The sequence below is a fragment of the Oncorhynchus mykiss genome, chromosome 12 (assembly GCF_057628025.1).
Source record: "Oncorhynchus mykiss isolate SJ-2025 chromosome 12, ASM5762802v1, whole genome shotgun sequence".
Lineage (NCBI taxonomy): Eukaryota > Metazoa > Chordata > Actinopteri > Salmoniformes > Salmonidae > Oncorhynchus > Oncorhynchus mykiss.
In genome coordinates this window covers 79,208,590-79,223,555 of record NC_143033.1, presented here as the reverse complement: position 1 = coordinate 79,223,555, position 14,966 = coordinate 79,208,590, and the positions used below count along the sequence as shown (strand labels likewise).

At 43.6% G+C, this 14,966-nt stretch overlaps 1 protein-coding gene across 4 annotated transcripts; it reads right to left on the bottom strand.

The window, feature by feature from the left end:
• Positions 1–1,701: 1,701 nt before the first annotated feature.
• LOC110538357 (casein kinase I) lies at positions 1,702–14,235 on the bottom strand. Of its 4 annotated transcripts, none has more exons than XM_090193493.1 (11): positions 13,859–14,235; positions 11,298–11,388; positions 10,960–11,070; positions 10,519–10,667; positions 9,888–10,116; positions 9,505–9,675; positions 9,215–9,363; positions 8,663–8,852; positions 8,115–8,254; positions 4,048–4,114; positions 1,702–3,923 (listed from the first exon to the last, which is right to left on the bottom strand). In XM_090193493.1, the coding sequence occupies exons 2-10, from the start codon at positions 11,371–11,373 to the stop codon at positions 4,082–4,084; spliced, it is 1,248 nt and encodes a 415-aa protein (XP_090049619.1). In that variant the 5' UTR covers positions 11,374–11,388; positions 13,859–14,235; the 3' UTR covers positions 1,702–3,923; positions 4,048–4,081. The 4 variants fall into 4 exon arrangements, with proteins under 4 accessions (XP_090049619.1, XP_021480797.1, XP_021480795.1 ...); XM_021625122.3 differs by having other exon boundaries at positions 8,208–8,254; XM_021625120.3 differs by having other exon boundaries at positions 13,724–14,110.
• Positions 14,236–14,966: the final 731 nt, after the last annotated feature.

Sequence of the window (14,966 nt, the reverse complement as noted above, 5' to 3'; positions counted from 1 at the left end):
TTTTCTTACATAATTTCAAAAATGTAAACCCTGATCCTTTTAAAAATGTATCTGCAAATTGAATGTAAAATGTTTATTAATCCTGACATTTTCATGTATTCAAGTGTAGTGACTTTTATAAATATGTACTGAGATGTCTCATTACTGTATTGACAATTTAATTAGAATTTTGAAAAAAAGCATTTCAGACCCAGTCACTCCTCCACAGTCCCTTCAAATGGTCCCCTTTTAGATACAATAACATGCCATTTCCCAAATGCAGTGTATAGTCGTGGCCAAAAGTTGAGAGAATGACACAAATATTAATTTCCATAAAGTTTGCTGCTTAGATGTCTTTAGATATTTTTGTCAGATGTTACTATGGAATACTGAAGTATAATTACAAGCATTTCATAAGTGTCAAAGGCGTTGGGTTTTTGTTTGTCCATTCGCCTCTTGAGGATGGACCACCAGTTCTCAATGGGAATAAGGTCTGGGGAGTTTCCTGGCCATGGACCCAAAACATCAATGTTTTGTTCCCGAGGCACTTTGTTATCACTTTTGCCTTATGGCAAGGTGCTCCATCGTGCTGGAAAAGGCATTGCTCGTCACCAAACCGTTCCTGGATGGTTGGGAGAAGTTGCTCTCGGAGGATGTGTTGCTCTCAGAGGATTCTTTATTCATGGTGGTGTTCTTAGGCAAAATTGTGAGTGAGCCCACTCCCTTGGCTGAGAAGCAACCCCACGCATGAATGGTCTCAGGATGCTTTACTGTTGGCATGACACAGGACTGATGGTAGTGCTCACCTTGTCTTCTCCGGACAAGCTTTTGTCCGGATGCCCCAAACAATCGGAAAGGGGATTCATCAGAGAAAATGACTTCACCCCAGTCCTCAGCAGTCCAATCCCTGTACCTTTTGCAGAATATCAGCCTGTCCCTGATGTTTTCCTGGAGAGAAGTGGCTTCTTTGCTGCCCTTATTGACACCAGGCCATCCTCCAAAAGTCTTCGCCTCACCGTGGGTGCAGATGCACTCACACCTGCCTGCTGCCATTCCTGAGCAAGCGCTGTACTGGTGGTGCCCCGATCCCACAGCTGAATGAACTTTAGGAAATGGTCCTGGCACTTGCTGGACTTTCTTGGGCGCCCTGAAGCCTTCTTCACAACAACTGAACCGCTCTCATTGAAGTTCTTGATGATCCGATAAATGGTTGATTTAGGTGCAATCTTACTGGCAGCAATATCCTTGCCTGTGAAGCCCTTTTTGTGCAAAGCAATGATGGCAGGTGTTTCCTTGCAGGTAACCAAGGAAGAACAATGATACCAAGCACCATCCTCCTTTCGAAGCTTCCAGTCTGTTATTTGAACTCAAACAGCGTGACAGTGTGATCTCCAGCCTTGTCCTCGTCAACAATCACACCTGTGTTAATGAGAGAATCACTGACATGTCAGCTGGTCCTTTTGTGGCAGGGCTGAAATGCAGTGGAATTTTGGGGGGGGGAATTCAGTTCATTTCATGGCAAAGAGGGACTTTGCAATTCCTCTGATCACTCTTCATAACATTCTGGAGTATATGCAAATTGCCATCATACAAACTGAGGCAGGAGAATTGTGAAAATGTATATTTGTGTCTTCTGGCCACGACTGTACAGCTACAAAAATAAACAGTACACAACACAAGTGCATAGAACTGAAGTAGAATAGAGCCATTTCAACAAATTACTAGTGAGGAAATTCTATTTTTTTATTACGTCATAAAATATACACAAATACTGTTGTAAATAAAGTTAGTGTGTTAAAGAACTGTACAAGATATCAGTACACAATACATAAGGTGTATACTCCCCATAGCCTGACCAGCGCTATCCCTCCCCGTAGTTACATTGCCACTGGGTCACACTGGCTTGCCAAAGGGACACGTCGCAAACACAGGTCATTACCAGAAACTGTGACATCACTGTGATTGCATCCGAGTCCCAGTTATCAATGACATCAAGGGTGGTGGTAAATGACATCCAGGGACCTCTTATTTTGCAATAGAAGGCGCCGATGACGTCAACATCTCCTTTTTCAAGAGTGCTTTTTTTGAAGAAAAAAAAAAGAAAGTAGACAGCCCTATATCAGGTCCTATATCAGGTCCTATATCAGGTCCTATATCAGGTCCTCCAGGAAAGGCTTTGAGTGGAGTGATGGGTAAGAGTAGTGACAAATTCTCAACAGACTATGAACAAACTGCTGGAAATAAAATAGGAAAAACAAAGTGCAATACTTCCAAGAGCTTCCTCGTACACAAGAGAAACAAAATGGAGTATCGGAAAAAGAACAGTGAGACGGACAATCTCAAATAATGAGGCATGAGAAATGTATAGCCTGCAGTTTGTCCCCAGCAGCCCTGTGATTTTAACAGGGGACCTATGGAATTCTGAGAGTCCATGCACCAGACCTACACTTCTGACGACACACACACACACACAACCCAGTTGGCGATGTAAAAGTTTCTAAAATTCCTCCCAATTTAGTACTTAATATATATTAAAAAAAATACTGATCCCCAGCTGCAATTTATGCATTTATTTTTCTACATTACACCTTAAAAACAACCAACCACATTTTGGCTTACACAGAAATAAAAAATATTTACAGTGAAGTAAAAAAAAAAAAAAAAAAGAAAGCCATTGCACTTGATGCACCACCCCCCCCTTCAATCAAGTACAGAGCTCATCCATTCCCATCAGACCTACAAAAAGAAAAACATTAAAATAAAATGTAAAAGTTGGCGTTAAGAAAAATCATGAAAATCATAGCCACCATCATTTGCCAACTTGTTCATCGCAGTCTCTGGTCAAATACATTAAGAAAGCTTGTGATTCTCCCATGTCTTAAGAGTGTTGCACAGTCTTAAAATAAGCATGGTTGCTTTGACCTTACCAACCTACCAAATATTACGACCAAAGAACACAAATCAAAAGGAGACCAAAGTGGGCAAAAAGGGAGGATAAAAAAACAAGTGTGGATGAGGTGGTGAATAAATAAAAGCAGGAGAAGGGTAGAAAACGCATGTCCACCTCAATCATTGTGTGAGGTGTTGGCTTTTGGACAACATCAGTTCCAAAGTGGGTTGAAGTAGCCTAAATGCTAGGCTAAAGTGGAGAATTAGCAATTCAGTAAGAGGTAAAGTAGGGGAAAAGAACCCAACATAATTTCAGCTAATGTTCACTTGCTCTTCCTTTCTTCTCATGACTTCATCTACCACCCACCCATCTCTCCATCCTTCTCACCATTCCTTCTCTTCAGCTGTACCTTTCCTTTCTGAGTTAAAACATCAAATAAGAAAGTAAAATTGCCCAAGCCTCAATAGGACCCCCACCAAATGAATATGATCTATTCACAAAATATGCACAGTAAATCATACCAATTAGTACAGCCCCTTACTATTCTATAAATTAACTGGTTAAAACATACATGGGTACATTTGTGTGTGTTGTCTTTGCGGTGTAAACAGAAATGGCTAAATCCACACAAGCCCAAATTTCGAGTTGACCTTTTCTTGGTTTGGAACGCGTTTGTGCCCGCAACTATATTTGGCAAAGGAGCACCAGCTTGTCTTTTTCAACCCCCAAATCAGTCTTCCACCTGCCAGCCACCCAGAGAATAGTGGGGGAGGGACAAAGGTGTCTGGCAGGGGGTGCATGATCCAAGCTACCATGGGGTAAATAGGTCAGTGGAGAAGAGGGTGTTATTCACTATCTTATCCTCGTACTATTACAGGCCAGGTTTATCCCATCAAAGTTAGGGTGGAGGGGAGAAAGTCCTGCAGTCCTTGACCAACTGCCATCCTTTCATCAGTTTATGATTCTCTGTCCTTTCCTCCAAGATCCACTTATTTGTCCAATTAGCAAAAATTCACAACAGAAACAAAACTGGGACAAAGGATCTCTTGAAGCCCTGCAAGGGAAGATTGCATATTTTGTCAGATGTATAGAGTGTTTTCTTGTTATTTATCACCTGTCTGACAAACTAGGTACATTTACTTAAGTCCTGCGTGTGTTAGGGAAAGAGACATCCTCACCTGTCAGTATCCAGTGCATGTGGAACTGAATGTTTCACTTCCCCAGGTGCTCAAATGGCATGCTGACCTGCAGAGAGAGAAAAGGGACGGGAGAGGTATCACGATGAAAGAGATTGATACCTCACATCTCAAAATAGGGCTACTTAATGTTAGATCCCTCACTTCAAAGACAGTTATAGTCAATGAACTAATCACTGATCATAATCTTGACGTGATTGGCCTGACAAACATGGCTTAAGCCTGATTAATTTACTGTGTCAAATGAGGCCTCACCTCCTGGTTACACTAGTGACCATATCCCCCATGCATCCCGCGGAGGTGTTGCTAACATTTAAGATATCTTTTTTTCTTTTTTTGTAAATTGAAATTTGCTATGTTTGTCTTTTGAGCATCTAGTCATGAAATCTATGCAGCCTACCCAATCACTTTTTATAGATACTGTTTACAGGCCTCCTGGGCCATATACAGCGTTCCTCACCGAGTTCCCTGAATTCCTATCGGACCTTGTAGTCATAGCAGATAATATTCAAATTTTTGGTGACTTTGATATTCACATGGAAAAGTCCACAGACCCACTCCGAAAGGCTTTCGGAGCCATCATCGACTCAGTGGGTTTTGTCCAACATATGTCTGGACCTACTCACTGCCACATTCATACTCTGGACCTAGTTTTGTCCCATGGAATAAATGTTTTGGATCTTAATGTTTTTCCTCATAATCCTGGACTATCGGACCACCATTTTATTACCTTTGCAATCGCAACAAATAATCTGCTCTGACCCCAACCAAGGAGCATCAAAAGTCGTGCTATAAATTCTCAGACAACCCAAAGATTCCTTGATGCCCTTCCAGATTCCCTCTGCCTACCCAAGGACAAAAATCAGTTAACCACCTAACTGAGGAACTCAATTTAACCTTGCGCAATACCCTAGATGCAGTTGCACCCCTAAAAACATTTGTCATAAGAAACTAGCTCCCTGGTATTCAGAAAATACCCTAGCTCTGAAGCAAGCTCCCAGAAAATTGGAACGGAAAACTGGAAGTCTTCAGACTAGCTTGGAAAGACAGTACCGTGCAGTATCGAAGAGCCCTCACTGCTGCTCGATCATCCTATTTTTCCAACTTAATTGAGGAAAATAAGAACAATCCCCCCCAAAAATTGATACTGTCGCAAAGCTAACAAAAAAAGTTGTCCTGAGTCTGCACAACTCTGCCAGGACCTAGGATCAAGAGAGACACTCAAGTGTTTTAGTACTATCTCTCTTGACACAATGATGAAAATAATCATGGCCTCTAAACCTTCAAGCTGTATACTGGACCCAATTCCAACTAAACTACTGAAAGAGATGCTTCCTGTGCTTGGCCCTCCTATGTTGAACATAATAAACGGCTCTCTATCCACCGGATGTGTACCAAACTCACTAAAAGTGGCAGTAACAAAGCCTCTCTTGAAAAAGCCAAACCTTGACACAGAAAATATAGAAAAACTCAAATCGGCCTATATCGAATCTTCCATTCCTCTACATTTTTTTGAAAAAGCTGTTGCACAGCAACTCACTGCCTTCCTGAAGATAAACAATGTATACAAAATGCTTCAGTCTGGTTTTAGACCCCATCATAGCACTGAGACTGCACTTGTGACGGTGGTGAATGACCTTTTAATGGCGTCAGACCGAGGCTCTGCATCTGTCCTCGTCTCTGAATGGTTTGTCCTCTGACAAATCAACTGTACATTTTGGTGTTCCTCAAGGTTCCGTTTTAGGACCACTATTGTTTTCACCATATATTTTACCTCTAGGAGATGTCATTCGAAAACATAATGTTAACTTTCACTGCTATGCGGATGACACATAGCTGTACATTTCAATGAAAATTGGTGAAGCCCCAAAATTGCCCTCGCTAGAAGCCTGTGCTTCAGACATAAGGAAGTGGATGGCTGCAAACTTTCTACTTTTAAACTCGGACAAAACAGAGATGCTTGTTCTAGGTCCCAAGAAACAAAGAGATCTTCTGTTGAATCTGACAATTAATCTTGATGGTTGTACAGTCATCTCAAATAAAACTGTGAAGGACCTCAGGGTTACTCTGGACCCTGATCTCTCTTTTGACGAACATATCAAGACTGTTTCAAGGACAGCTTTTTTCCATCTACGTAACATTGCAAAAATCAGAAACTTTGTCCAAAAATGATGCAGAAAATGAATATATGCTTTTGTTACTTCTAGGTTAGACTACTGCAATGCTCTACTTTCCGCCTACCTGGATAAAGCACTAAATAAACTTCAGTTAGTGCTAAATACAGTGCTAGAATCCTGACTAGAACCCCAAAATTGTATCATATTACTCCAGTGCTAGCCTCCCTACACTGGCTTCCTGTTAAGGCAGGTGCTGATTTCAAGGTTTTACTGTTAACCTACAAAGAATTACATTACCCATCTTTCCGATTTGGTCCTGCCGTACATACCTACAAGTATGCTACGGTCACAAGACGCAGGCTTCCTAATTGTCCCTAGAATTTCTAAGCAAACAGCTGGAGGCAGGGCTTTCGCCTATAGAGCTACATTTTTATGGAATGGTCTGCCTACCCATGTGAGAGACGCAAACTCGGTCTCAACCTTTAAGTCTTTACTGAAGACTCATCTCTTCAGTAGGTCATATGATTGAGTGTAGTCTGGCCCAGGAGTGTGAAGGTGAACAGAAAGGCTCTGGAGCAACGAACCGCCCTTGCCGTCTCTGCCTAGCCGGTTCCCCTCTCTCCACTGGGATTCTCTGCCTCTAACCCTATTACAGGGGCTGAGTCACTGGCTTACTGGTGCTCTTCCATGCCGTCCCTAGGAGGGGTGAGTCACTTGAGTGGGTTGAATCGCTGACGTTGTCTTCCTGTCTGGGTTGGCGCCCCCCTTGGGTTGTGCCTTGGCGGAGATCTTTGTGGGCTATACTCGGCCTTGCCTCGGGATGGTAAGTTGGTGGTTGAAGATATCCCTCTAGTGGGGTGGGGGCTGTGCTTTGGCAAAGTGGGTGGGGTTATATCTTGCCTGTTAGGCCCTGTCCGGGGGTATCATAGGATGGGGCCACAGTGTCTCCTGACCCCTCCTGTCTCAGCCTCCAGTATTTATGCTGCAGTAATTTGTGTGTCGGAGGGCTAGGGTCAGTCTGTTATATCTGGAGTATTTCTCCTGTCTTATCCAGTGTGAATGTAAGTATGCTCTCTCTCTTTCTTTCTCTCTCTTTCTTTCGGAGGACCTGAGCCCTAGGACCATGCCTCAGGACTACCTGGCCTGATGACTCCTTGCTGTCCCCAGTCCACCTGGCCGTGCTGCTGCTCCAATTTCAACTGTTCTGCCTGCGGCTATGGAACCCTGACCTGTGCTACCTGTCCCAGACCTGCTGTTTTCAACTCTCTAGAGACAGTAGGAGCGGTAGAGATACTCTGAATGATCGGCTATGAAAAGCCAACTGGCATTTACTCCTGAGCTGCTGACTTGTTGCACCCTCGACAACCACTGTGATTATTATTATTTGACCATGCTGGTCATTTATGAACATCTTGGCCATGTTCTGTTATAATCTCCACCCGGCACAGCCAGAAGAGGACTGGCCACCCCTCATAGCCTGGTTCCTCTCTAGGTTTCTTCCTAGGGAGTTTTTCCTAGCCACCGTGCTTCTACACCTGCATTGCTTGCCGTTTGGGGTTTTAGACTGGGTTTCTATACAGCACTTTGATATATCAGCTGATGTAAGAAGGGCTATATAAATACATTTGATTTGAGAGAACAAAGGACTCCGAAAATTGGAGTGCAAATAAGAGGGTGATCAAGTGAGTGCCGCAAATGTGGCACAATATAAAAATAATAATCAACCCACTGCATGCTACATAATATAGAAGCTAAACACTAATAGGAAGTCCTCTGACTCTTTGACAAGAAATGTAATCTTGTTCTGGAAGGGTGGACCTTTTTCCAGTTGATATTCCCCCTCAAAAAGTTGGTCGTAGGAGTTGGGCTCAGGTGCATGGGACCTGGGTTTTAGGGTTTGTGATGATGCATGATGGGGTAGCGTTAGCGTACCTGCGATGTGGAAATTCGGGATTGGTCAAGACGGGCTGTAAGGTCAGAGGATGACACATTTGCGGGGGCTCCTCGGTGGAGCCGCATGCTCACCTTCCGCTCACGCTCAGCGCGAGAGATAGCCCGCGGCGACGTGTTCCCTGAAAGAGGAAGAATACAAGGGAGAAAGCCATTTAGAAATAGAACTGTTGACTGCAAACCGTCATTTCTGTCAATGCGTTTACAAAATGATTTATCTATATCAAAAGCTATTTCATTGTCCCGCACAATGAAATCGGGTAGTGTTCTGCTGCTCGGTCTCCATTCATTCGTAAATTAGTCACACGCAATCTGACAGCACTGGGACGATTTTGACGAAACTTGGATGAATGATGCGGCATTTACAAAATTACACTGATTGGCAGAAGGGAGCTACAGTAATTAACTGAGGTGTGTTAGTCACACACACACACTCTCACTCTATTGGCCCTTTTTGGATAATTTCCTAAATGTTCCTATTCCATTCAACTATAGCTCTAGTTAAAAAGAGCACAGGTGTGTGTGCTCACCAGACTGCTGCACCCGCGAGGCGGAGTTAGAGATGGCCTGCTCTGGTCCATTCCTAACTCTGTTGACGGCTGGTGGGTTTGGCCCTGGCGGGAGACCCCGTGCAGCAGATCCCCGAGGGCCTCCTACAATACGCTCGTCCCTTTCGTCAGCTCCCCTCCTCTCACCGTCTTCTGCTGTCCTACTGGCACCCTGAGAGGAGACCACACAGGTTTCAGCAAACCCATAACTACATAGAACTACATCCAAATCTTTCAAAATAATTTGGATTATGTGGACACTATGGATAGTGTATACCACTGCTTTATAACCCTGTTTTTATAACCCTGTTTTTGGAGAGCTATCCTCCTGTAGGTTTTCGCTCCAACCCATTGTAACCCGATTCATCTTATCAACCAGCTAATTATTAGAATCAGGTGTGCAAGATTAGGGTTGGAGTGAAAACCTACAGGACAGTAGCTCTCCAGGAACAGGGTTGGAGAGACCTGGTGTACAGACAGAATGTAGCACTTAGTTCCTTGTAAAGAATAAGAGCTTTGGTGTGGCAAACTCACAAATTTGAGCATGTTCCAGTCGAATACGTAGTCATAGGAGAAGCCTTGTCTGTGGAACAGATTCCTGAAGAGCTGACGAAGGTATGAGTAGTCTGGCTTGTCGTCAAAGCGCAGCGAGCGGCAAAAATTCAGGTAGGTGGAGAACTCGGCTGCAGACAAGCAATGCCAATAAAAGGGAAGGGTGAGCAAAAACCCAGGATTGAGAGACTGTGGTATATGCAAATGTTTGTTACAACACAATAGAGAAGGAAAATAGTTGTCCACACAGACAGATACTAGCAGTCACTTACAGGGGTATCCTTTGCAGAGCACTTCGATGGGGGTGGACATCTTTTTCTCGCTGATGCGTTCGTACTTCTGCCTCTTTGTGGCGGCTTTGAGGCCTTGCCAGGGCAGAGAGCCCAGGTTGAAGTACATGAGGACATATCCCAGAGACTCCAGGTCGTCACGCCGAGACTGCTCTGAAGAACAGGAGACAGGTTTGAATGATTTGCTATTTAGGACAGACAGGATCGAGTGGTATCAAAATATGTAAGCTAAGGACAAGGGGACAATAGTCACTATATCTCAACATTAGGCATGAGCATTGGAGGGTAAAATGAAATCACATTCATGAAGACATTTAGATACTTCAGCCAAACAGGAGGAGGTGATTTTTAAAAAAGTCCCTTACCGATGCCCAGGTGGGTGTTGATGGACGCGTAGCGTGCAGTGCCCGTCAGGTTCTTGTTCTCCCTGTAGGGGATGTGCTGGTGTGTGCGGGCGTCTCTGTACTTCTTGGCCAGGCCAAAGTCGATGATGTACACTAGGTTGCCCTTCTTCCCAAGCCCCATGAGGAAGTTGTCGGGCTTGACGTCGCGATGGATGAAGTTCTTGGAGTGGATGTACTCGATGCGACTGATCTGGAGAGGACAGAGGGGGATTCAGAAGAAAAGGAGAAGCGGGACAACAGAAAGCTCTGCTGGCATGGTCTGTAAAAGCCTTGAAACCTTACTGTAAGCTAACAGTAATTTAAACCCTCCAACAGCCAATGCCTTTCGGGGGCACAACATCGGTAAAAACAGAAACAATAAGTAACAGAACAAATCTGAGCAAAAGGAAGAACAATGAGGACAGGAAGTGGAGAAAGGACAGCCAAATAGTATAGAAGAGTAATATGACTACACAGCAAAGTTAAGAGAAAAGGGTGACACAGCAGCACAAGCAAAGTTAGGACAGCAGACAGAGTTACTGGTAAAGGGTATAGAGGACAAACAGCACAATGAACGTTGAGGGGAAAAGATGACACCATAAGAGTTCTGTACCATCTGGTCTGCCAACAGTAGCACCGTTTTGAGGCTGAACTTGCGGGAACAGAAGTTGAAGAGGTCTTCCAGACTGGGGCCCAGGAGCTCCATCACCATGACGTTGTAGTCTCCCTCTGCCCCGCACCACTTTATCGAGGGAATCCCCACTGTCAGGCAGGCACAAAGAAGTAGCTTTTAGTGTACATCTAACCATAGTTACATGCGCATACATCCTTTATGACTAATGTCATACAACAACAACTTCAGCAAAAGAGTTTCAGTGCTCAACACATTCTTTTGGTGAACATGATACTTCTGAAATGCAATAACTGGGTACATTTGACCATTTATGATAGTCACTACTTACTGATCCCAATACACTCAGACGTGTCAGTGTGGCATTTACTAATGTTCTTTCTCAGTTACAACCCACCCCCCCCCCCCCCCCATTCTCCTCACCTCCTCCCTGCATCATCTTGTAGAACTTGCTCTCGATGTGCAGCTGTGGGTGTTTGGTCTTCACACATTCCAACTTAATGGCCACCTCCTCGCCCGTGGCAATGTTGGCACCTGAGGAAGCGCATGCGCACACACACACCAGGGCTCGGCTCAGGAGCAACTTGTGAACCATGAACATGGAAAGAAACTCCGGTTGAACACCCAGGGAATGGAAAGAAAGTCTACGGCTAAGAGGAGGAAAAAAAGCCAATGTGGGGACTAGGCCAGTAGACAGAGGCAAATGGAGAAAAGGACAAGGGAGAAATGCCAACAGAGGGAGATGGAGCACTTCCACTTACCAAGGTAAATGTCTCCAAAGGACCCACTCCCTATTTTCCGTCCCAGTCGGTACTTGTTCCCCACTCTCAGATCCATGGTGTTGAAAGTTCACTATGGACACAGAACAGACGAGGCCACGATGTTACGAGGCAACCATGACCGTACAGTCTTATATTTTACACTTGGCATAGGCTAATTTGCAAATGAAAAGAAACAGAAATGATACAAATTCAACTTAATTCACTAGATCTCGAATCGAAGGCAAACTTTGACTAATGGAACATTTCTTCCTGAACCAGCGGTAGGCCGTCTTACAATGGTCACTTAACACATTCCAAACAGGACGACCATTAACTGCAAACAACTAAATGAATTGAGTGAGTGTGTCGCTTGAGCGGGTTGATTAGCAGACAGCTGTCTGGATTCCAGCGATAGGCTACACAATTACATTTGTAAGGCTGCTGAGGAGGTGGTACAGAGAAAGTGGGAAATACAGTGGGAAATATGGAAGATGAGGCCTGAAAGACAGACAAGAGAAAAAGCAACATATCTGCCTGGAAGGGCCCGGGAGAGCTCCCCAGAGTCAGCTGGGGCCTGGATAGTAGAAATTGTCAGACACGAGGGAGGGAAGGAAGTGAGTCTTCTGAACCAAACTGCACGTGACACTGGAGCAGGATTATCATTTATTTAGCACCCTCAACCACGCCATATTCTGCAGCCACTGCAAAGGCGCTGCTGCGTGGGCTGTATGTGTGTCAAAGCCCACAAAGGAATCTGTGCAATGAACTTTAGAGCAAGACCTGGAGAAGGATACGAGGCATAATTTATAGAGCGCCACACCAATTTAGGTGGCCTAAGAAAAGCTTATTCTATCTCTCAGTTGACAATGTAGTACATACAGATGGGAAGCATGATTCTGTCAGTTCTCATTACTAAACTACTATAGAGCTTTTCATTGTATGTGCATGACCGTGTCATGTTTTTCCTATGATTAGGCCTAGGCCTTCCTACAGCACTGACCACATTATACCTCACCACGATTACAGGTCTACTTCCTCTCAACATAATACTTTGGAAATGCAAGTAGCTCATGACAGAGCAGAATGAGGAAGAACGAGAAGAAGCATTTTCGGTCAAACTCAGTTGTGTGGCAATGGGCATACCAATTCGGGAATGGAAAAAGTCATCAATTGTGCAGGACTAGTTGTGCATATTTAAAACTACCAAGGGGGACCAAATATCTTTCCGGAAATGATTCCAAAAAAATGGCATGAGGTTCTTCCCATTGCCTGTAGTGTTGTCAGAAGAGGCATCAGGGGACAGACAGAAATACAGATGTGATGGTAGTAGATGGATTAGGGTTAATAAAGGGTTAGGTTTCATTACAACATGAGGGTTTTAACTGTAGAGACCCAGCTCAGGCCTAACATTAACCAGGGCCTATATATGAAACATCATAGATGAATTGCTTTGTCAGAAATAGTGACATTGCTTTATATCACACATTGCTCCGTGCATGACATTCAGCTATGGAACACTGCCAACTATAGTGTGTCACAGTGCAGAAAATCACAATGGTCTACCGCTGGATATTCAGTTTGTAACACGGGACTTATGATAATTATTTAGCAGTTGATTCATCCTACTGGGTCATGTGAGAGGTTTTATCAATAGATCACAGTTCAGAGCCAGGCTTTATATTTTGGTAGGAAACGATCAGGACCTGGTAACTACAGTGTAAACCGCAGTACTCACACCATGTATTGCAATATTCAACCATTACCACTATTCCCATGAACAGTGTACAGAGTATTTACTGACTTTAATAATTTCATCAGTGTGGGCCTGTAACCTACATAGAATTACAATGCGTTCTCTTTAAGAGGAATTCTGTCTTAACAAAAAGCTAGGAGGATTTCCCAACCACATGAAAAGAGACCATTTTTTCAGAAACAATACAACTAGGCCTACATAATGCCAGTCTATTTCACCTAGTGTTAATGTATTAACTAGGTACGGCAACGTTAAATTTAACATTTGCATGGACAAAATCCTTTTACGGATTTGAGTATCATCAACCCAACTAAACATCTTCTTACGTAACCTTTTAGAAAGCTGTCGCTGCGTTGGTAACAATCAAAAGGGAAGCATCTCAACTAGGGTGAATAGTTATGTGACATTTGCGATCACTCAAAAGTCGAAATGGTTACAATAATAATAACATCTACCGTACACCTCAAACAAAAGGTTGCTACTGTGACAATACCAACTGTCCGTATTCAGCAGTGGTTGTGTCTAGCTAGCAAGTAGCCCGAGAATACGCTTGCCGCTTCAACCATGTACCAGTCATTCACACCATTTTAAATACCTTCAAGCTTCACAAATAGTTGACAGTGTATACGATCATGTATCATTTGGACTTTATTCTAGCCGCACCCTTACCTACCCTATGTTCTCCAGTGATAGCCATCTCTATCCGCCCCCTCCCCCTCTGCGACGCTCCTGAATACAAGACTCCGGTTCGGTCGAATCAAGTTCCCTTTCCCCCCTGGTTTCGTCGGTTCCCCCGTACACTACTCACACGATATTAGGTTTATTCGAGAGGTGGTTCAGTGGCGGTGCTGATCCGAAGGATGTCAGTCAGACTGGGCCCCGGGCAGCGAAGGATGGGAACGGATTCTGGTGGCTCTCATACCCCAATTTTCCTTTAGCATCGGCTATACTCCCTGTTGATAGTCCCTGTGAAGCTTCAATACGAATGGCCGTCTCTATCAGAGTTCTGTCTCCCCCTCTCGTTACTCCCAACGCACCATTGACCAAAATCGATGATGTCAGAAGCACCCGGATTGCCTTAAAGAAATAGAACAGCTACAACTGTATACATTCTTAAATGTTACACATTTGAGGAATAGGCAGCCTCAGAAAATAGACGCAACTGAATTAGTGAAAATAATATGCATTTACACAGGCAGCCTAATTCTGATATTTCTCTCACTAATTGGTCTTTTGACCAATCAGATCAGTGCTGAAAAAGTGCTGATATGAAAAGATTAGTTTCATATTGGTGCTCGTCCATCTCCATGGCTTGATGATGAACTGGGTGAGGCTTTTTCTCAAAGAAATATGGCAAAAGTCTTAGCAGTCAAAATTAGAAATTGATGAACAGAATTATAGAACATTACGTAATTATGCAGTTAAATTGAATCAAAAGAAAAAACAGTTTTACAACAATGTTTTTATTGATTGTAAAAACGATTCTAAAAAGTTATGGAACACAGTTAAGGGCTTACTTGGTACATCTATCTCATCATGCCCATCTAGTGTGGAGGTTGACGGGAGAATAATAACAAAACCAGTTGATATTGCCAATCATTTTGCAGATTTTTTTTACAAAGAAAATTAATTTACTGAGCAACAAGGTAAACATGCATTCTTCCAAACAAGCTATTGTCCAATGGATTGATGATCATATTATGAGCAGCAAGATCTGCTCTTTTTGTCTGCAAACGGTGTCAGTGGAGGAGGTGTTAAACCTATTGAAGTCATTACGTCATTATGGTGGTGGCAGCATCATGGTTTGGGCCTGCTTTTCTTCAGCAGGGACAGGGAAGATGGTTAAAATTGATGGGAAGATGGATGGAGCCAAATACAGGACCATTCTGGAAGATAACCTGATGGAGTCTGCAAAA

Excerpts from the sequence above, each read along its gene's own strand:
- LOC110538357 (XM_090193493.1), bottom strand. The coding sequence starts at position 11,373 with ATGGATCTGAGAGTGGGGAACAAGTACCGACTGGGACGGAAAATAGGG. Across the intron at positions 11,071-11,297 it reads CTTTGGAGACATTTACCTTG|GTGCCAACATTGCCACGGGC; the intron begins GTAAGTGGAAGT and ends GCGCTTCCTCAG. Across the intron at positions 8,853-9,214 it reads ACTGGAACATGCTCAAATTT|GGTGCCAGTAGGACAGCAGA; the intron begins GTGAGTTTGCCA and ends GTCTCCTCTCAG.